At 40.1% G+C, this 24,124-nt stretch overlaps 1 protein-coding gene and 2 long non-coding RNA genes across 3 annotated transcripts; 2 read left to right on the forward strand and 1 right to left on the reverse strand.

Annotated features, from left to right (window-relative positions):
• Positions 1 to 1,117: 1,117 nt before the first annotated feature.
• Positions 1,118 to 22,920, forward strand: LOC149197714 (UDP-glycosyltransferase 74E1-like). Its single transcript, XM_089403975.1, has 3 exons — positions 1,118 to 1,518; positions 21,133 to 21,454; positions 21,559 to 22,920. Exons 1-3 carry the CDS (start codon positions 1,345 to 1,347, stop codon positions 22,533 to 22,535), a joined length of 1,473 nt encoding a protein of 490 aa, XP_089260101.1. The 5' UTR covers positions 1,118 to 1,344; the 3' UTR covers positions 22,536 to 22,920.
• On the forward strand, positions 1,993 to 2,568 carry LOC149197715 (uncharacterized). Its single transcript, XR_016254226.1, has 2 exons — positions 1,993 to 2,191; positions 2,331 to 2,568. It is a non-coding gene; the product is annotated as an uncharacterized LOC149197715 (long non-coding RNA).
• On the reverse strand, positions 20,072 to 20,940 carry LOC149197716 (uncharacterized). The gene is made up of 2 exons (XR_016254227.1): positions 20,449 to 20,940; positions 20,072 to 20,309 (listed from the first exon to the last, which is right to left on the reverse strand). It is a non-coding gene; the product is annotated as an uncharacterized LOC149197716 (long non-coding RNA).
• Positions 22,921 to 24,124: the final 1,204 nt, after the last annotated feature.

The following is a 24,124-nucleotide window of genomic DNA, read 5'->3' on the forward strand; positions in this document are numbered from 1 at the left end:
GCATCTCAACCTGCACCTTCCTCCTTAGATCTGCGCACTAGAACTGCGCCTAACTCCTTAGAGCGAAGTTGTTTGAGCGTTGGATTGATGATAGAATGAGCTCCACGCTCACCCAATATATACCAAGTGTAGGGCGTAGTCCTGGCTGCCCAGCCGACTCGCCCAAAGCCCCTACTCCATCGCAAACTCACCCAAACGCACCGTCGGCTCCACACAAGTGTTGGTCGGCCTCCATAACGTTTGTCACCATGCCACCACGCATATATATGCTCTCCCTCCCCTTCTATCATGCGTATAATACATCGCACATCCAAGAGAGAGCTCGCCCATCACATAACCGCAGTCGTTCAGCTCAACCGAACCGCACGTTCAAGCCTACCTGCGCGCACGCACTGTCCACCCGCGCACCCAGGAACTGCAGGTCGTTACACTAATGGTTAAGCATTGATTGCCACATAAAATATGCACAGAATATTGAGTGATACATATACATCAACAAAAAAATAAATACTCATCAGCATGACATCTCAGATATCATCATTACAGATCTCGTCATTACATTGAGGTGTCACACACTTCCTTAACCCATCAGGGGATTGCTCTAGTTTCTCAATTAAGGATATCAGTGTTAAGGATGACTTTGGCCTTTCTTCCTGCTAAGGTTTCAACAAGGCCTCATGTTTTTTTCGCAGTTCAACATATTTGTCTACATGATTTGTATTCCCCAACCCCATGGAACGTGGGAACTCCGAAAAAAACAATCTTCAAAGCTCCGACAACTTTTCCAAGCTCCCATTGCAGCTCCCACAGAAAAGGGAATGTTCCGATACAGTTCCAAAGCTTCCCAAGCTCCCATTGCAGCTCCCACAAAAAAGGGAACATTCCCATATAATTCCAAAACTTCGGGAACGTGGGAACCACTAAAACGGGTTTCCCGCCTCTAGGGAAAGGTTCCCGTGTAACAGAAGTTTTTTTTTTAAATAAGACCCTAATTTCCGTAAAAAGACAAAAAAGGCATAATCGTTAGTGTAAGGCATTTGGTTTTTTTTTTTTTTTTTACTAGTACTGATTTTTTAAGCTAGGGTTACTAGATCTCTTACTAATCTCATACCTTAACTCTGAACATTTCAGAGACTCTGCAGATGCTGCTGGACCAAAGGCTATATATGATCGCTCGAGAGAAATTTCAAACCAGATCACAGTTCAGACGTGAGACGTGAGATTCCTGTGACGTGAGACGCTTCGTTTCACGATTATTTAGGAGTGAAGAGCCTGCGACAGGCTGAATTCTCGAATATTTGTAGACTTTCTGTACTAAATTTTTGCTGATAGTCGTTGGAGTTTATGAGAATGGCGTCATTAATGGGGTTCGATTACAGCAAACTTCACGTTCTGGTGGTTTGCTATCCAGCGCAGGGTCATATAAATCCAATGCTGCAGTTTGCCAAACTGCTCGCCTCGAAAAATGTCGGGGTCACCTTTGTGACAACCGAGGCATGCCGTAAGAGCATTATAGAGGCAAGTGCTATTTCATGGACTATAGCATCATTAATGCTATAGTCCACGTAACCCGAAGAGCCCATGGATGCATGGATGCACCGTCCTTACAACCAAATCCATGTATGTATGGGATACTGACGCGACAGCTACATGCAATCCCATGATTTTCCGGCAGCTATGCTCCATACCTTTCCCGGCCGCTCCCTTCCAACCTGTCACACGGTGGATATGATAGTACACCATACTCATTCAATGCAACCTCTATAGTCATTCAATGCAATCGCCCAATCTTGGTGCCCAAAATTTCAAAATTCAAATGTTATTTCCGCGCCCAAACTGCCCATGAAATTTCTGAAACGAAGTGAAACGAACACACCACAGAGATTTCGAATATCTACAGGGGTCTCTCCTCGCATCATGGTCTTCCAACGCTCTTCCGGTACTGGTTCCGCCATACGAGAGGCCGAGAGTTGGAGGTGCCACTCTCTCTGGTTTCCCAGATTGGATCATCCATTTACCACATAAAGCAGGGATTATTTGTGCGCTCTTATATAAATGCATCTTCTGAATACAGAATGATCTCGCCGATTCACAACATCTGAGGAGCTTGCTTATATTGTCTTTGGTGTATCTGCAGAGGAAAATAATAGCACAGCGGAGAGAAATCTTCAGGGACATAGAAGACTTTGCAGTTAGTAGTTTCTTCTGTGACCTTCCTTCTTCCTTACAGAAAATGGTTTTCTAATAAGTTGCTGCGGGGACTTTCGGTTTTTTAGGGAATTTTCGTTAGCTCACTATTGAGCAATCTTTCTGTTTTGATTTGATTTCAGGGTTGTGATTGATAACGCCGTCTGTGAAAACGCAACATTGGTGAGGGTGAAGCCCTTGGCTTTCTCAGTCTGAATTTCTTGAATACATCCTATGTGGGGTAGTTTTTCAGGGAACACTGCCATCTGACAATACGCATTTTAATGTATAAGACTCTGATCGCATTGTCAGCGTTCCGTTAATGTTGACTAAACGAGAGACACAGAACGCTTCTTTCCTGCAATTTGCAAGGTTGGTTTATGCTCCCTTGTTTATTATTATGATTTAGATGTCCCTGATAACTACCACATCAACCTGTTAATTTCAATTAATTTATATTTCTGCAGATTCCGTTATGAGTTTGACTTCATATCACATATTCCTGCACTCCCATCTTTAACGGCCTCGTAAAGTAAAATAAAATATTTTGCGAGTTCAAGATATCCTAGGAATAAACCTGCGTTATAAATTCCAGTTTCTTCAATTTTATCTATTATAAAAAATAATATAAATATTCCCCTTTAATGGTAAAGCTCGTTGAAGTTCCGAAGAGTAATTATAAAATCTAGATTCTGATAAGATAAGTTGAACCTAAATCCCATATACTATATGCAATCATACGGAATTGATCGCTTTGATGCCTAAACAACATTATATAGAGCATGCGCATGCTTGTAGAACTAATTTTTAAAGGACAAGATCCTCTTTATGTAAAGCAAATGCAGACATTTCAAATATATAAGAAAGGAATATGGGCATCGGAAGGAGATCAAATCCCTCATTGAACATTGAACAATCATGAACTATAATAATATGACAATTGGAAAGAACCTGCGTGGACAAAACCTCATTGAACACTAAAAACAATCATGGATAAGAGGCAGTACGGCAGAACTTTTTTTTCCATTAACTAGATTCTGGATTTGAGGTAAATTTTATTTGAAATTCCATAAAAAGAATTATAAAAATTATAATTGACTGGTTGAAATTATACAATATTGATATTCTAAAATTATTTTATTACTCTACTATTTTATTATATTGAGAGAGGTAGTTTATCTATACTCTATTATTATATTGAGAGAAGTAGTTTATATAGCCTAGTCTAATTAGATTGTTTTTTGCCTTGAAAATCATGAAAATTTTGGTAATATTTTGATAAAATTTTGCAGCCAATTTTGTAAAGCAATTATCAAACTTTAAGATTTTAGGTGTCTAGAAGTATAAAATTTTGCAGCCAATTTTGTAAAGCAATTATCAAACTTTAAGATTTTAGGTGTCTAGAAGTTTTTTGATGACGCTAAATCCATTTCCACCATCAAAAACATGATTAGAACAATACTACTCCAAGGTTTCTTGAATTTTGTTTATCCCATTTCTACCATTTTGATCATCCCCTAATTCCTCAGCCATTTATATATGCATATAAAAAATATATATAATTCTTTTAATACTCAATCTAGTCACATTATTATTTTCAAAATAAAAATAAAATATTAAAAAATAACAATTAAATAATCAGAAAGGATGACAACCACAGAATCAGATATTCACTTCCGTCTAATAGAGTTTGGGAATCTGGACCAAGTACCTGCCACAGTTAATTTTCCCTCTGTCAGCATTACGTATATCCTTAAAAAGATCATTTTTAATAAAATCTATTTTTAAAATTAAGAAATCTAAAATTAAGGGAAACTGTTTTGATTTCATGAGAGCATTTTATTAATAAAATATAATTTTTATGAAAAAGAAACTTAAGACGAAGGAAATTAGTTTTTAGAGTAAATCTATTAAAACATCATTAACCAATTGTAATTATAAATATTTTTTTTGTTAAATAATATATATGTGTATTATAGAGGATATTTTAATTGGCAATTGTGATGATATGAAGTATTTTGCAAATTAAAAGATCTAAGATTTAAATTTCCTTGAGTAATGCAATCTATATAGAAGAGGAAGATAATTACAATATGCCCGAAAATATAAATATAAAAGCTGTAGGAATCAACCCACCCACTATGAGACTAAGGCTACCTATTTACCAGTTCTTCTAATACATTATATACATATGTGTGAATTTTTTTATTTATATAAGTAATAAATACTCTTACTGGAAGAAAAAAAAAAAAAAAAAAAAGAGTAATAAATACTCTTACTGGAAGAAAAAAAAAAAAAAAAAAGAGTAATAAATACTATTGTTTTTTTAAGAGGTAATCTCTTATTTATTTTGATTAGGATTATGATTAAACACATCATGTGTCAATATTAAATAATTGATATTTTTTTGTAAATTAATATTTTTATTGTCTCCTAATGAATTCAAAAATAAATTACAATATAAAGCCATGGAGTGCTTATTCATAGTACTTTATAGGTCGTTTCACTTGTTTCAATAGAGACGAAAAATTTTAACCCCTTATTCATTACACTTAATCTCAATTAACAAACATTCTTAATATACCTTGACATTCCAAAACATAACATTAATACAAAACAACCACCAAACATTCGAGGAAGACAGACTTGTTGGGTCCTTTGTTGTAGAACTTGGGGGAGTAGCAGGATCAGATTAACAATGAAATTAGCCTTCGAGATGTGTCAGCTTTACATCGAGTTTATCCAAAGAAGAAACTTTGATTTCTCAGAGCTCTCTCAGTGTCTTCCAAAGAGAGAAATACATTGCATCTTTCCATCTATTTATTTTTTAGTACAATGTCGAGCAATGTCTTGATATGTAAGTGTAATACTATAGAATTAAGATATTGTTTCCTTCGTCCCCTCCTATGACTAATATAAGGAAAATAACCAGAGACCTTTTCCAAAAACTCAAAATTAGAAAAGGAAGGCTTGTTGCTCTACATCAACCATGGATTCTAGTTTCTTGATTTTTTAACCGGTCTCAGGGAAAGATCATGCATAAGGAGCCCTAAAAGTTTCTTGTACATGTAATTGTTCCTAGTTTCAGTTTTGAGGCCCCTACCAGTAAACTCCCCTCCTGCTCTGCATATGTTGTATAGGCGGCATATCGTGTAGGAGTGACGATCTCTCGAAATTCTCAGAAAAGATCAAACAGATAGAGGAAGGAAAATTATACAAAGGTATACCATACCCTCTACCAAACCCCAACCCACTGTCTTTGGAATTAAGAAACAAACGTGAGGGAGGAATGAAACACAAACAATAAGACACAAAGCAAAACTCATACAAATTTGAATTACAACATGTACCTCCACGAACATGGAGCCAAAATCACACCCAACCCAAGAAATTACCCCGCCAATGCTTGAACCACCTTTGCTATAAAAATTACCCAAGCCAATAGGAACACACCACATAGTAGCAAACACAACACTATCAAACTCACTAATAAGTAGGTCCTCCAACCCCTCGTCAAAGAGAGATATCGACACAGTGAAAATCAAACCTTTAGAGAAAAACCACACAATTCGATACCAATTGATACACAAAAGGAAGGGTAGCAAAGATACTGTGAGTAAGACAGGTGAGAGAAAGAGGACATACAAAAACTGCGCCCATCGTCAGCTTCCAATGGTTCATCACCTCTACAACTCCAATGAGATTCATTGCTTCCCCACCTACCTTAATCCCATGCAGCTAGGTAAAGTCTTGCAGCCACAACATGGCTTGTTCGGATTTCTACAAAATACTAATGTTATTTGATCTACACCTGAACCAAGCTCTCCACAATTAGAAAAAACTTCAGATTTTCCCTCATGTAGGTGGGGCTTCTACTCCTCCCCGTCACCCAGCCTCAATTGCTCTCCTCCCGTGTAGGTTCTCATACTAACCATCTCTTCCCTGTTTCACATATTTAAAGTTACTTGTGTTACTCACACTTGTGCATGCATAGACCAAGTCACTCCCCCCTACCCACTCCTCCCCTATAGTTTCTCATACTAACCATCTCTTCCCTGTTTCACATATTTAAAGTTATTTGTGTTCCTCACACACTTGTGCATGCATATAGTAAGTCACTACCCCCTACCCACTCCTCGGTGAGCTTAAGTCGATTGTAAATTCCCCGAATATACGGGAATCCGACGGACATGGGCGCGGTCAAAAAATTGACCGTGCCCAGGTCCGTTGGATTCCCGAATATTCGGGGAATCTGCAATTGACTTAAGGATGCCCCACTCCCCTCGTCCACTCCCTGCCCATCATAAATTTCTATCTTTTTAAGAGGTTAACAAGCTCACCTACCAAGCCCCTATGTCACTCTCTATTCGCACCCATCATGAAATATTAACATCCTTGGTTTTGTGCAGCACCATCAAAGAATTCCCAGGGAGTATTTTTATCTATGGGAGCAGGGGCTAGCGGTCTCCTAGGCCGAGGTCTGGTGGGCTCGGGCATATCGTGGAAGGCAGATATAATCTGGGCCGAGATATGCATCCATCTAGTTGCTCTGTCATTAAAAATAATCTGGCTTTGAGCCAGCGAGATATGCTAGCATATAAGAAGGGGAAGGCATAACTATTTTGTACCTCGATGCAAACTACACCAATTTTCCTAGGCTCGGCAAATATTTTCACCCTCCCATTTACTAGATAGTTGAATCCAGGAGGTGACAATCTACCAGAGATTGCTCTGAGATTCACATTGAAGAAATAAGTGTTGAGTCGATTCAGAACATTGTTTGCATAAGACACACCAGTGAGGGCCTTGGAATGAACGATGTGATAGTGATTCCCCGTGGGGACCTTGTTTCTGAGAACACACCAAGAGAAAAGTCTTGTTCACGGGGGAGAACCAAGCTTCGAGATGCTCTTCCACCGTTCAGGTGTCTGCTTAGGTTGTTTGTGCGATATGAGACTGAGATAGCCAGCCTTTGGGGTATAAATTCCGTTCTCTGCTAGGCACCAAACAAGTTCATTAGGTCCCTCCTTAATCCTGATGTGAGATTCACTCATAGCATTTATATAATCTTGCCACTCTTGGTGCCATTGAGGAGGAATATCAAGCTGTTGGGCAGATTTCCATCCTTGTGAGAAAATGGTGGTGTTCGTCTGATCAGCTATGTGTGCAAAGACCTTTATATCTTGTAAATTGAGGTGCTTGATGGAATCTTCCTCCCCCCCCAATCCAGGAATCCAGTCCTATGCGAGCTTTTGATCCATCATTTATTCTCCAGACCAAATTGTTTCTGATTGTAGGCAGGGAGTGCAAAAGAGCCTTCCAAACTAATGATATACCTATTCTTGGCCAGCTAGGCATGCGGACCCAATCCATGATTGGGAGAGGCCAAATGTACTTGTAATAGGAGACAGAGGTCGAAAGATTCTTCCCAGTCAATAATATCCAGCCCATTTTTGCAGCCAAGGCTTGTGCAAATAGAGCTGGGTCTTTTAGGCCCCAACCTCCCCATTTTTTGGGTAGAGAAATCTTGGGCCAACTGAACCAAGCAAAAATCTTCTTATCTTGTTGACCATTCCAAAGGTATCTGCTACAAATCCATTGTAGATGGGCAAGGATATTCCTAGGAATCCATGCCAAAGACATCCAGAAAACAAGACTGGCTTCGAGAACAAATTTAATGAGCACTAGTCTGCCTGCTCTGGATAAGTATCTATGACACCAATTTGAGAGCTTTTTTTCCAACTTGGTAACCAGCCAAACCTAGTCTGCTATCTTTTGACTGAGGGGTTTGATCCAAAATCCCAGGTATTTGAAGCCACGATCAAGGGGGAGGATACAATAAGGAAAGTGGTGCTGAGCAAATCGTGACTCATGGATGGAAATAAGTGCTAATGTAATGGTGGATTTCCCTTGATTAGCCTGCATGCCAATAGCCTTCGAGAAGAGGGAAAGAACATTTGAGAAGGTGATAAAGTCTCTAATGCTTCCATCAAGGAAAATGAGAACATCGTCCACAAAAAGGAGATGTGTAAGATAGCAGAAATCATTTATTTTGAGGACACTGTGTCTGCCATCTCTTTTCGCTTGTGCAAGTAATCTACTGAGACCATCCATTACTATCAGAAAGAGTAAGGGGGAGAGGGGGCAGCCCTGTCTGAGGCCTCGCTCAACTTGAAAAAAATGGGAGGCAGATCCATTGATGAGGACACTGAAAGTTGGGGTGGAGACGCAAGCCATGATCCAAGTGATGAAAGCATGGGGGAAGCCAAGGTGAATAAGAAGCATCTTGATGTAGAGCCAACTAACTCGATCAAATGCTTTTTCCAGGTCGATCTTTAGGATGATTCCTTTTAGTTTATTGGTCTGGATCGAATGAATGGCCTCCTGAGCCGTACCAATGGCTTCGTGAATCTGTTGATGCTAAAGGAAAGCAAACTGTTTGGGGGCTATATGGCAAGAGAGGATGGGGTGGATATGGTTAGAAATGATTTTAGCAATGATCTTATACAGGCGATTGCAAAGGGAGATGGGCTTAAAGTCATTGAAAGAGGAGGGGGAATTAGATTTTGGAATAAGGGCAATGAAGGTGGTATTGACAGCATTCACGCGTGTCCAGGTGGACTAGAATGTGAGCTAGGGTTCGATTCTTGGTTTGAACGAAAGTCTTATCATGGTCCAAGTATGTTCCGAGAGAATTTCCAATTCTGACGAAGACCTCCTCACACCAGTACTGCAGAGGGAGTCCGGGCAAGCGAACCCATAGAGGTCCCGCACCAATCTGCGTTTTGGAAAGTGAGGGAATGTACCATAGGTCGCCGGGTGGAAAAACTGAGTAACGGAGATCGTGAGGATTGTGATTTGCCGGAGCAAAGGAACGGGAGCACCACCTCTTCCACAAACACTAGCGTTGGAATCCAGGTAGGAGCGCCATTTTGGTTGTAATAAATGTTATTTCCAGCATGATGTAGAATTAGAGTTTTAATTGTCTTAGGATTCCAGCGTTAATTGTTTAGGATTGTAGTGCTGTCAGTTAGTAGTAAGTGACTTTATTAGTTAGTTTAAAAGGTGTATAGGTGTCATTAGGAAAGGACTTCGAATTCCCCTCAGAGGAATCAGAGTCAAGTAAGAGAACTTTATAAATAGCTGAAAGAGAAATAAACAGAGGGTTGGATATTTATGAAAAACAGAGTTTTATTTTGGCTGATGTAAAAGACTTATTACAGTAATAGAAAAACAGCTGTTGTTTCTTCTCAAGATTCTCAATAGATTATATTGTTCAAATGTAATGGTGGTTTATTCTCTTAATGTTCTTTTACAGCCTTGTTACAGCATAATCACTCAGAATTCATGTTTAAATGCTCTGACTTCCTGTATGCTTGGCAAGCTGTGGTTTATGTAAAGTATGTTTGAACATCTGATGTAAAGAGCCTTGACTTCCATGAAATAACTGTGCTTTTGTTTACTGAATGTGTGAGACTCCATAAGCCCAATGAAGACTAATTTGATATTTGTCCAACCAGCTTATTTTCATGTGTTGTTTAAAGAGTTAGCCATCTTTCCTTGTCCTAAATCCATATTCATGATCTGTGAGAGAGCCCTCTCTGACTAAGGAGGCTAATCCTTGGTCTGAAGTCTGGTTGAAATAGTTACATGAGATCTTGCTAGGTAGCAGCCCTTAGTACTGATTTTGTGATAACAGACATCCTTAGCAGATTCCACATGGAGGATTGTAGACCCATGTCGACACCAATGATCACCAACTGGAAGAATCTTCATGCTTCGGATTCCGAGTTGGTGGATCCCAGATTGTACAGACAGCTGATTGGTTCCTTGATGTATTTGGTCAACACTAGACCAGATATCTGTTTTGCAGTCAACACGATGAGTCAGTTTATGTGTGAGCCTAGGAAGGTTCACTGGGTGGCTGCAAAACGCATTTTGCGATACTTGCAGGGGACAATGGATTATGGTCTGGACTATAGGCAGGGAGATGGAGTGAGATTGGAAGGATACACTGATTCTGATTGGGCAGGTTGTGCTTCTGATAAGAAGAGCACTTTAGGGTGCTGTTTTGGGTTGGGTTCAACAGTAGTGTCATGGTTCATTCCATTCCATCACATTCAATGGTGAGTCATCGATGGATGCCTCATTAAGATTCTACACGTTGCTTGAGGCTTTATTCAATAAATTTGGAGACAAAACTCCTTAACTTTGGGTGGTCTCAACAGGTCCTTTCCTTACCCTTCTAACCAGGTCCTCCCTTTGTTGGACATATGTTGTCATTGATGGAAAAGGCAAAGGCAAAGGAAATGGCAAAGATTGGTAAAGAAAATTGCATTGGTAAATATTTTTTCATTAGTGATCAAGGTAAAGATTTATGGAAAAAGCAATAGTAGAGGTGGCATAGGCAAAGCAAAGGCAGAGGAAAGCATGGTAATCATTGGTGGCAAAGAAATAGTACATATACTTCAGAGCCAGTTTTTTAGCACCATATCATCTCAAATGCAGGTGTAACCTAGCAAGTTGGATAGATCTCTAAGGAGCTTTCCAGTGGTTTGGAAGCCCTAAAATGGCCTCTTGGATTGAAAGATAGAGCGAGCCAAAGCTATATGAACCCAAAGTAAAATAACATGGTTAAAGGTGAACGGAGGATCCTTTAGCGCATAGCCAAAGTTGGTAGAATAACCAAACACGACAATTGACATATACGGAGGGAGACAACCAATCACATATCACCAAGCGGTCTCCATTGGACACATCGACCCACAGATCGACCCCAAGGGAGGTATGGAGGTCATGAAAATGAAAGTGTCAAGAGAAAGGGCATTGGGATACGTCAGCACCAACAGGCAACAATGATGGCCAATGGGGAGCGTTTCGGGCGGTCCCCATGGGACATGTCAACTCGGAAGGCAAACCCCAATGAGTTTGTTAACATGCACAAGAGGGAAGTGCGTGGATAAGGGAGTTTCGAGCTTAGCACCTGGACACTACCCTCGACTTGTTTCACATAGATAATATCTTGGGCATAGAGAAAAGAGTCGCAGAGGCTCTAGGAGCATCTAAGCACTAGCTCCTTGGATTGTTTCGCGTAGAAAGGAAGGAGTGAAACACATAATAAACAAAGGGGCTATCAAATAGGGAGCTCCGTCCTTTGGGTTGATGGGTGGTCATTCGCCTAAAAACGTGACCAATGACGTGGAGCCATTAACAAAGGAAAAAGGCCTCCTATAGGACTTAAAAGGGCTTAGTGCCTAGGGCCTAAGCCAATGGTCGCCATGACTCGGTCTTATGGTGGATAACAGGAAAGGTGCCAACAAAAGGGACCTAACACAAAGAGGTCTTATTCCTAACACAAAGAGGGAGCATGACCATAAGGGGAGTATACTCAAGTCAATATTTGAGTATGAGATTATGCATTGAGAATTGGTATCATTAACTAGTATAAGTTATGCTTTGCATGATAGAGGCTAATGGTGTTTGTTGCATATGAATCAATTGACTATTATGATATCATTCTAATTGGTAATTAGTATCATACATCGGATTTATGGTGAAAGGAACATGGTGCATATACAGAAGATGTGCGCATATACGGAACCTGGGCATATACGAAAGATGTGTGCATATACGAAAGATGTGCGCATATACGAAAACTGGGCATATACGGAAGATGTGCGCATATACGGAAACTGGGCATATACGGAAGATGTGAGCATATACGGAAACTGGGCATATACGGAAGATGTGCGCATATACGGAAACTGGGCATATACGGAAGATGTGTGCATATACGGAAACTGGGCATATACGGAAGATGTGCGCATATACGGAAACTGGGCATATACGAAAACTGGGCATATACGGAAGATGTGGGTATATACGGAAGATGTGCGCATATACGGAAACTGGGCATATACGGAAGATGTGTGCATATACGGAAACTGGGCATATACGGAAGATGCGCGCATATACGGAAACTAGGCATATACGGAAGATGTGCGCATATACGGAAACTGGGCATATACGGAAGATGTGCGCATATATGGATACTGGGCATATACGGAAGATGTGTGCATATACGGAAACTGGGCATATACGGAAACTGGGCATATACGGAAGATGTGCGCATATACGGAAACTGGGCAAATACGGAAGATGTGTGCATATACGGAAACTGGGCATATACGGAAGATGTGCGCATATACGGAAACTGGGCATATACGGAAGATGTGCACATATACAGAAACTGGGCATATACGGAAGATGTGTGCATATACAGAAACTGGGCGTATACGGAAACTGGGCATATACGGAAGATGTGTGCATATACGGAAACTGGGCATATACGAAAGATGTGTGCATATACGGAAACCGGGCATATACGAAAGATGTGAGCATATACGGAAACTGGGCATATACGGAAGATGTGCGCATATACGGAAACTGGGCATATACGGAAACTGGGCATATACGGAAGATGTGGGCATATACGGAAGATGTGCGCATATACGGAAACTGGGCATATACGGAAGATGTGTGCATATACGGAAACTGGGCATATACGGAAGATGTGCGCATATATGGAAACTGGGCATATACGGAAGATGTGTGCATATACGGAAACTGGGCATATACGGAAGATGTGTGCATATACGGAAACTGGGCATATACGGAAGATGTGTGCATATACGGAAACTGGGCATATACGGAAGATGTGCGCATATACAGAAACTGGGCATATACGGAAGATGTGCGCATATACGTAAACTGAGCATATACGGAAGATGTGGGCATATACAGAAGATGTGTGCATATACGGAAACTGGGCATATACGGAAGATGTGTGCATATACGGAAACTGGGCATATACGGAAGATGTGCGCATATACGGAAACTGGGCATATACGGAAGATGTGCGCATATACGGAAACTGAGCATATACGGAAGATGTGCGCATATACGGAAACTGGGCATATACGGAAGATCTGGGCATATACAGAAACTGGGCATATACGGAAGATCTGGGCATATACGGAAACTGGGCGTATACGGAAACTAGGCATATACGGAAGATGTGCGCATATACGGAAACTGGGCATATACGGAAGATGTGCGCATATACGGAAACTGGGCATATACGGAAGATGTGCGCATATACGAAAATTGGGCATATACGGAAGATGTGCACATATACAGAAACTGGGCATATACGGAAGATGTGTGCATATACGAAAACTGGGCGTATACGGAAACTGGGCATATACGGAAGATGTGTGCATATACGGAAACTGGGAATATACGGAAGATGTGTGCATATACGGAAACTGGGCAAGTGGGGGTCTACCTGGATTCCAACGCTAGTGTTTGTGGAAGAGGTGGTGCTCCCGTTCCTTTGCTCCGGCAAATCACAATCCTCACGATCTCCGTTACTCAGTTTTTCCACCCGGCGACCTATGGTACATTCCCTCACTTTCCAAAACGCAGATTGGTGCGGGACCTCTATGGGTTCGCTTGCCCGGACTCCCTCTGCAGTACTGGTGTGAGGAGGTCTTCGCCAGAATTGGAAATTCTCTCGGAACATACTTGGACCATGATAAGACTTTCGTTCAAACCAAGAATCGAACCCTAGCTCACATTCTAGTCCACCTGGACACGCGTGAATGCTGTCAATACCACCTTCATTGCCCTTATTCCAAAATCTAATTCCCCCTCCTCTTTCAATGACTTTAAGCCCGTCTCCCTTTGCAATCGCCTGTATAAGATCATTGCTAAAATCATTTCTAACCATATCCACCCCATCCTCTCTTGCCATATAGCCCCCAAACAGTTTGCTTTCCTTTAGCATCAACAGATTCACGAAGCCATTGGTACGGCTCAGGAGGCCATTCATTCGATCCAGACCAATAAACTAAAAGGAATCATCCTAAAGATCGACCTGGAAAAACCATTTGATCGAGTTAGTTGGCTCTACATCAAGATGCTTCTTATTCACCTTGGCTTCCCCCATGCTTTCATCACTTGGATCATGGCTTGCGTCTCCACCCCAACTTTCAGTGTCCTCATCAATGGATCTGCCTCCCATTTTTTTCAAGTTGAGCGAGGCCTCAGACAGGGCTGCCCCCTCTCCCCCTTACTCTTTCTGATAGTAATGGATGGTCTCAGTAGATTACTTGCACAAGCGAAAAGAGATGGCAGACACTGTGTCCTCAAAATAAATGATTTCTGCTATCTTACACATCTCCTTTTTGTGGACGATGTTCTCATTTTCCTTGATGGAAGCATTAGAGACTTTATCACCTTCTCAAATGTTCTTTCCCTCTTCTCGAAGGCTATTGGCATGCAGGCTAATCAAGGGAAATCCACCATTACATTAGCACTTATTTCCATCCATGAGTCACGATTTGCTCAGCACCACTTTCCTTATTGTATCCTCCCCCTTGATCGTGGCTTCAAATACCTGGGATTTTGGATCAAACCCCTCAGTCAAAAGATAGCAGACTAGGTTTGGCTGGTTACCAAGTTGGAAAAAAAGCTCTCAAATTGGTGTCATAGATACTTATCCAGAGCAGGCAGACTGGTGCTCATTAAATTTGTTCTCGAAGCCAGTCTTGTTTTCTGGATGTCTTTGGCATGGATTCCTAGGAATATCCTTGCCCGTCTACAATGGATTTGTAGCAGATACCTTTGGAATGGTCAACAAGATAAGAAGATTTTTGCTTGGTTCAGTTGGCCCAAGATTTCTCTACCCAAAAAATGGGGAGGTTGGGGCCTAAAAGACCCAGCTCTATTTGCACAAGCCTTGGCTGCAAAAATGGGCTGGATATTATTGACTGGGCAGAATCTTTCGACCTCTGTCTCCTATTACAAGTACATTTGGCCTCTCCCAATCATGGATTGGGTCCGCATGCCTAGCTGGCCAAGAATAGGTATATCATTAGTTTGGAAGGCTCTTTTGCACTCCCTGCCTACAATCAGAAACAATTTGGTCTGGAGAATAAATGATGGATCAAAAGCTCGCATAGGACTGGATTCCTGGATTGGGGGGGGAGGAAGATTCCATCAAGCACCTCAATTTACAAGATATAAAGGTCTTTGCACACATAGCTGATCAGACGAACACCACCATTTTCTCACAAGGATGGAAATCTGCCCAACAGCTTGATATTCCTCCTCAATGGCACCAAGAGTGGCAAGATTATATAAATGCTATGAGTGAATCTCACATCAGGATTAAGGAGGGACCTAATGAACTTGTTTGGTGCCTAGCAGAGAACGGAATTTATACCCCAAAGGCTGGCTATCTCAGTCTCATATCGCACAAACAACCTAAGCAGACACCTGAACGGTGGAAGAGCATCTCGAAGCTTGGTTCTCCCCCGTGAACAAGACTTTTCTCTTGGTGTGTTCTCAGAAACAAGGTCCCCACGGGGAATCACTATCACATCGTTCATTCCAAGGCCCTCACTGGTGTGTCTTATGCAAACAATGTTCTGAATCGACTCAACACTTATTTCTTCAATGTGAATCTCAGAGCAATCTCTGGTAGATTGTCACCTCCTGGATTCAACTATCTAGTAAATGGGAGGGTGAAAATATTTGCCGAGCCTAGGAAAATTGGTGTAGTTTGCATCGAGGTACAAAATAGTTATGCCTTCCCCTTCTTATATGCTAGCATATCTCGCTGGCTCAAAGCCAGATTATTTTTAATGACAGAGCAACTAGATGGATGCATATCTCGGCCCAGATTATATCTGCCTTCCACGATATGCCCGAGCCCACCAGACCTCGGCCTAGGAGACCGCTAGCCCCTGCTCCCATAGATAAAAATACTCCCTGGGAATTCTTTGATGGTGCTGCACAAAACCAAGGATGTTAATATTTCATGATGGGTGCGAATAGAGAGTGACATAGGGGCTTGGTAGGTGAGCTTGTTAACCTCTTAAAAAGATAGAAATTTATGATGGGCAGGGAGTGGACGAGGGGAGTGGGGCATCCTTAAGTCAATTGCAGATTCCCCGAATATTCGGGAATCCAACGGACCTGGGCACGGTCAATTTTTTGACCGCGCCCATGTCCGTCGGATTCCCGTATATTCGGGGAATTTACAATCGACTTAAGCTCACCGAGGAGTGGGTAGGGGGTAGTGACTTACTATATGCATGCACAAGTGTGTGAGGAACACAAATAACTTTAAATATGTGAAACAGGGAAGAGATGGTTAGTATGAGAAACTATAGGGGAGGAGTGGGTAGGGGGGAGTGACTTGGTCTATGCATGCACAAGTGTGAGTAACACAAGTAACTTTAAATATGTGAAACAGGGAAGAGATGGTTAGTATGAGAACCTACACGGGAGGAGAGCAATTGAGGCTGGGTGACGGGGAGGAGTAGAAGCCCCACCTACATGAGGGAAAATCTGAAGTTTTTTCTAATTGTGGAGAGCTTGGTTCAGGTGTAGATCAAATAACATTAGTATTTTGTAGAAATCCGAACAAGCCATGTTGTGGCTGCAAGACTTTACCTAGCTGCATGGGATTAAGGTAGGTGGGGAAGCAATGAATCTCATTGGAGTTGTAGAGGTGATGAACCATTGGAAGCTGACGATGGGCGCAGTTTTTGTATGTCCTCTTTCTCTCACCTGTCTTACTCACAGTATCTTTGCTACCCTTCCTTTTGTGTATCAATTGGTATCGAATTGTGTGGTTTTTCTCTAAAGGTTTGATTTTCACTGTGTCGATATCTCTCTTTGACGAGGGGTTGGAGGACCTACTTATTAGTGAGTTTGATAGTGTTGTGTTTGCTACTATGTGGTGTGTTCCTATTGGCTTGGGTAATTTTTATAGCAAAGGTGGTTCAAGCATTGGCGGGGTAATTTCTTGGGTTGGGTGTGATTTTGGCTCCATGTTCGTGGAGGTACATGTTGTAATTCAAATTTGTATGAGTTTTGCTTTGTGTCTTATTGTTTGTGTTTCATTCCTCCCTCACGTTTGTTTCTTAATTCCAAAGACAGTGGGTTGGGGTTTGGTAGAGGGTATGGTATACCTTTGTATAATTTTCCTTCCTCTATCTGTTTGATCTTTTCTGAGAATTTCGAGAGATCGTCACTCCTACACGATATGCCGCCTATACAACATATGCAGAGCAGGAGGGGAGTTTACTGGTAGGGGCCTCAAAACTGAAACTAGGAACAATTACATGTACAAGAAACTTTTAGGGCTCCTTATGCATGATCTTTCCCTGAGACCGGTTAAAAAATCAAGAAACTAGAATCCATGGTTGATGTAGAGCAACAAGCCTTCCTTTTCTAATTTTGAGTTTTTGGAAAAGGTCTCTGGTTATTTTCCTTATATTAGTCATAGGAGGGGACGAAGGAAACAATATCTTAATTCTATAGTATTACACTTACATATCAAGACATTGCTCGACATTGTACTAAAAAATAAATAGATGGAAAGATGCAATGTATTTCTCTCTTTGGAAGACACTGAGAGAGCTCTGAGAAATCAAAGTTTCTTCTTTGGATAAACTCGATGTAAAGCTGACACATCTCGAAGGCTAATTTCATTGTTAATCTGATCCTGCTACTCCCCCAAGTTCTACAACAAAGGACCCAACAAGTCTGTCTTCCTCGAATGTTTGGTGGTTGTTTTGTATTAATGTTATGTTTTGGAATGTCAAGGTATATTAAGAATGTTTGTTAATTGAGATTAAGTGTAATGAATAAGGGGTTAAAATTTTTCGTCTCTATTGAAACAAGTGAAACGACCTATAAAGTACTATGAATAAGCACTCCATGGCTTTATATTGTAATTTATTTTTGAATTCATTAGGAGACAATAAAAATATTAATTTACAAAAAAATATCAATTATTTAATATTGACACATGATGTGTTTAATCATAATCCTAATCAAAATAAATAAGAGATTACCTCTTAAAAAAACAATAGTATTTATTACTCTTTTTTTTTTTTTTTTTTCTTCCAGTAAGAGTATTTATTACTCTTTTTTTTTTTTTTTTTTTTCTTCCAGTAAGAGTATTTATTACTTATATAAATAAAAAAATTCACACATATGTATATAATGTATTAGAAGAACTGGTAAATAGGTAGCCTTAGTCTCATAGTGGGTGGGTTGATTCCTACAGCTTTTATATTTATATTTTCGGGCATATTGTAATTATCTTCCTCTTCTATATAGATTGCATTACTCAAGGAAATTTAAATCTTAGATCTTTTAATTTGCAAAATACTTCATATCATCACAATTGCCAATTAAAATATCCTCTATAATACACATATATATTATTTAACAAAAAAAATATTTATAATTACAATTGGTTAATGATGTTTTAATAGATTTACTCTAAAAACTAATTTCCTTCGTCTTAAGTTTCTTTTTCATAAAAATTATATTTTATTAATAAAATGCTCTCATGAAATCAAAACAGTTTCCCTTAATTTTAGATTTCTTAATTTTAAAAATAGATTTTATTAAAAATGATCTTTTTAAGGATATACGTAATGCTGACAGAGGGAAAATTAACTGTGGCAGGTACTTGGTCCAGATTCCCAAACTCTATTAGACGGAAGTGAATATCTGATTCTGTGGTTGTCATCCTTTCTGATTATTTAATTGTTATTTTTTAATATTTTATTTTTATTTTGAAAATAATAATGTGACTAGATTGAGTATTAAAAGAATTATATATATTTTTTATATGCATATATAAATGGCTGAGGAATTAGGGGATGATCAAAATGGTAGAAATGGGATAAACAAAATTCAAGAAACCTTGGAGTAGTATTGTTCTAATCATGTTTTTGATGGTGGAAATGGATTTAGCGTCATCAAAAAACTTCTAGACACCTAAAATCTTAAAGTTTGATAATTGCTTTACAAAATTGGCTGCAAAATTTTATACTTCTAGACACCTAAAATCTTAAAGTTTGATAATTGCTTTACAAAATTGGCTGCAAAATTTTATCAAAATATTACCAAAATTTTCATGATTTTCAAGGCAAAAAACAATCTAATTAGACTAGGCTATATAAACTACTTCTCTCAATATAATAATAGAGTATAGATAAACTACCTCTCTCAATATAATAAAATAGTAGAGTAATAAAATAATTTTAGAATATCAATATTGTATAATTTCAACCAGTCAATTATAATTTTTATAATTCTTTTTATGGAATTTCAAATAAAATTTACCTCAAATCCAGAATCTAGTTAATGGAAAAAAAAGTTCTGCCGTACTGCCTCTTATCCATGATTGTTTTTAGTGTTCAATGAGGTTTTGTCCACGCAGGTTCTTTCCAATTGTCATATTATTATAGTTCATGATTGTTCAATGTTCAATGAGGGATTTGATCTCCTTCCGATGCCCATATTCCTTTCTTATATATTTGAAATGTCTGCATTTGCTTTACATAAAGAGGATCTTGTCCTTTAAAAATTAGTTCTACAAGCATGCGCATGCTCTATATAATGTTGTTTAGGCATCAAAGCGATCAATTCCGTATGATTGCATATAGTATATGGGATTTAGGTTCAACTTATCTTATCAGAATCTAGATTTTATAATTACTCTTCGGAACTTCAACGAGCTTTACCATTAAAGGGGAATATTTATATTATTTTTTATAATAGATAAAATTGAAGAAACTGGAATTTATAACGCAGGTTTATTCCTAGGATATCTTGAACTCGCAAAATATTTTATTTTACTTTACGAGGCCGTTAAAGATGGGAGTGCAGGAATATGTGATATGAAGTCAAACTCATAACGGAATCTGCAGAAATATAAATTAATTGAAATTAACAGGTTGATGTGGTAGTTATCAGGGACATCTAAATCATAATAATAAACAAGGGAGCATAAACCAACCTTGCAAATTGCAGGAAAGAAGCGTTCTGTGTCTCTCGTTTAGTCAACATTAACGGAACGCTGACAATGCGATCAGAGTCTTATACATTAAAATGCGTATTGTCAGATGGCAGTGTTCCCTGAAAAACTACCCCACATAGGATGTATTCAAGAAATTCAGACTGAGAAAGCCAAGGGCTTCACCCTCACCAATGTTGCGTTTTCACAGACGGCGTTATCAATCACAACCCTGAAATCAAATCAAAACAGAAAGATTGCTCAATAGTGAGCTAACGAAAATTCCCTAAAAAACCGAAAGTCCCCGCAGCAACTTATTAGAAAACCATTTTCTGTAAGGAAGAAGGAAGGTCACAGAAGAAACTACTAACTGCAAAGTCTTCTATGTCCCTGAAGATTTCTCTCCGCTGTGCTATTATTTTCCTCTGCAGATACACCAAAGACAATATAAGCAAGCTCCTCAGATGTTGTGAATCGGCGAGATCATTCTGTATTCAGAAGATGCATTTATATAAGAGCGCACAAATAATCCCTGCTTTATGTGGTCAATGGATGATCCAATCTGGGAAACCAGAGAGAGTGGCACCTCCAACTCTCGGCCTCTCGTATGGCGGAACCAGTACCGGAAGAGCGTTGGAAGACCATGATGCGAGGAGAGACCCCTGTAGATATTCGAAATCTCTGTGGTGTGTTCGTTTCACTTCGTTTCAGAAATTTCATGGGCAGTTTGGGCGCGGAAATAACATTTGAATTTTGAAATTTTGGGCACCAAGATTGGGCGATTGCATTGAATGACTATAGAGGTTGCATTGAATGAGTATGGTGTACTATCATATCCACCGTGTGACAGGTTGGAAGGGAGCGGCCGGGAAAGGTACGGAGCATAGTTGCCGGAAAATCATGGGATTGCATGTAGCTGTCGCGTCAGTATCCCATACATACATGGATTTGGTTGTAAGGACGGTGCATCCATGCATCCATGGGCTCTTCGGGTTACGTGGACTATAGCATTAATGATGCTATAGTCCATGAAATAGCACTTGCCCATTATAGAGGCGCAAGACGGAGTATTGGGAGGCTCAAAGAAGCGTGAGGAAGTTCGGTTTGAGACAATCTCAGACGGACTGACTACGGATTCCGAACGGAGCGACGTAGAGGTAGTTCTGAACAAATTATTCGAGATAGGAGGAGAGACACTGGGGAATCTGATCGAGAGGCTCAACTCTGAGGGCAACAAGATTTCTTGCATTGTTCTAAATTCCTTTCTTACTTGGATTCCGGGCGTTGCAAAGAAATTTAATATTCCTTCGGCTTTCTTCTGGACGCAGTCCTGTGCAGTTTTTTCGATTTATCACCATTTTATTGTTGGAAATATGGGTATATATTTGCAGCACGAGAATTGCATCTCAGTCTATAGTTTAGAATCTAGCTGTCAGTGTTTCTAAATTCTAATTATATCTCAATCTTCTTCTTGTGTTCAGCAGCGGCGTGGGATGAAACGTGGGAGAGTGTTGAGGCGATAGAAATACCGGGACTTCCACCGCTTAGTGTCTCTGATATGCCATCCTTTCTGCTACCTTCAAATCCCTACCCGACTCTGTCGCGATTCGTAGTGGAACAATTCCAATCTCTTCCAGAATCGACGTGGATACTGGGAAATTCGTTTCAGGAACTGGAAACGGAAGAAATAAAGTCAATGAAATTGATAGCTCCGATTCGCACCGTCGGTCCTCTCATACCGTTGGCCTTCCTGGGCAGCCGAAATCCCGGAGACACAGACGTCGGTGGAAATTTGTGGAGAAGCGCAAACTGCACGGATTGGCTGGATAGGAAACAGCCCGCAAGCGTTGTATACGTTTCTTTCGGAAGCCTTGCGGTTCTTTCAAAAGAACAAACTTGTGAAATAGCTCTTGGGTTGAAGGCGAGTGGTTACCACTTCATATGGGTTATTCGTCCCTCGGCTTCCGAAGGGGGCATGTCCAGTTTCAAAAACTTGCCGGAGGGTTTCCTCGAAGAAATCTCAGAGCGGGGACTCGTTGTTCCATGGTGTCAACAGCTGCAAGTTCTTTCTCATGAATCCGTGGGTGCATTTATGACCCACTGTGGATGGAACTCGACGCTGGAAAGCCTTAGTTTGGGGGTCCCCATGCTGGCGGTTCCTCTGTGGGGTGATCAGATCACTAATTCCACATGGGTTGAAAGGAAATGGAAGATGGGATTGAGAGTGAATAAACGATCAGCAGACGGACTGGTGGAGAAGGAGGAAGTGGAGAAATGTATCAGAATGGTCATGGAAACTGAGAAAGGCGTTGAGATGAGGAAGAACGCTTCACAGTGGAAGACAATAGCTAGGGAGGCAATGGCGGAAGGCGGGTCTTCAGACAAAAATGTTGAAGACTTTATCAAGGAGATTGCTGCCAAATCGTTACCGATATCTGGTTCGGGTGTTACGATTTGACAATAGCTACAAGAGAGGAAATTTAGTGATTTAGAATAAAAATAAATAAAAACGAAGCGGCTTAATGAAAAATCAATGATACCCTAGTCAGCGTTGGCTAGACAACAAGGATTTCACAGTGAAACTTACATTAAGAAATTTCATGGAGCATATTGATTCACGGTATTTATAAATTATAACAATGATGTATCATGTATTTTCCTTCAGTAGCTGAATTATTTTGGACCATCTTTTCTTCTAGATCAGGTTTATTACACTTACCTTCATAGTAGGTTAAGGATTCTGGTTTCTTCTTATGTCGCAAGTTATGTTTAATTGATGATTTTACTCTAATCTCCTAATGAGGCATTGAAATCAAACTTTCTCCTTCCTTCACGTAACGAGATATTCTTCATTCTTATTAACGAAATTGTGTTCAGCGCACTTCAATAGTGTCGAATGCATATTTATTTATGTTTGTGAGAAACTTTGGGACTGATTATAAAAGCTTTGCTGGCATTCATCAATAGAACAATGCTTATTTATTTTTCTTTGAATGTCCGTAGCGAACAATTCTAGAAGCCACTGCATCTTTCAATGTGAAGTGTCTGATAAACTTACCAGTCATCCCAAAGTGGTAGAGGGGTGCGCTGTTGGATGGCTCTCATTCATTCATTTGCCATCGGCAGGAGAATCAAACATTATCTATCTGGAACAAATCCAGGTCAATTGAAATATATGATTAATGTTCATTAATTTATCTTTCAATATCGGCAGCGAACCATTGTACAGCCACCCTTATCCTGACTGCAGATTTGCTGAATCTGTTGACATGGCTGTTCGGCCCACCATCTCTGTCACCATTTATATCCTGACTGCAGATTTGCTGAATCTGTTGACATGGCTGTTCGGCCCACCATCTCTGTCACCATTTATATATAGATGGACATTAGCGTTATTACCGGAATTATCCATGGCCGAAAAACTTTTCCACCCAAAAAAACCTTTCCTGTACCCTGTATCCCGTTACATTTCAAATTATATGTCCTTTGTCCTTGCCCCATTGAGTCCGTGGGTCCATTAGGAAGACATAAAAAAACCTTTCCTGTACCCTGTAGCTACAAATGGCTGTTGGCGATTCTTATTTCGGCCACAATTCTTTAATTAATACCCCTGACATACGGGGCATTAGGGAAATATAACGCGAGCTGAAAAAGCTGGAGGTGAAAAAAACAGCTCGCTTTATATTTCCTTAATGCCCCGTATGTCATAGGGCATTAATTAAAGAATTGTGGCGGAAATAGGAATCCCCGTTGCAAATACAAGTTATTTTTTTTTCAGAGAAAAAAGCTGAATAGATTATATTAAGATCATATAAATGTCTGAAATACATATGAGAAGAAAAACTTTTGAAAAAGATCAAAATAGAAGTGCATGGTCGTGCATGGGGGAGAGATCCCCGAAGAATAAAGATCTGAATGTCTGCAGGATGCGAGGATGGTGATCCATGAAAGCATCATAGGATGGCGATAAGCAGATGTGCCTCCTCACTAAGATGTGCCTCCTGACTAAAGCTTCTGTTCTTTGCCCCTATCACGGCGGCACATTTT

The sequence above is a fragment of the Pinus tabuliformis genome, chromosome 2_2 (assembly GCF_031772625.1).
Source record: "Pinus tabuliformis cultivar Carrire ecotype Pingquan chromosome 2_2, CPIR1, whole genome shotgun sequence".
Lineage (NCBI taxonomy): Eukaryota > Viridiplantae > Streptophyta > Pinopsida > Pinales > Pinaceae > Pinus > Pinus tabuliformis.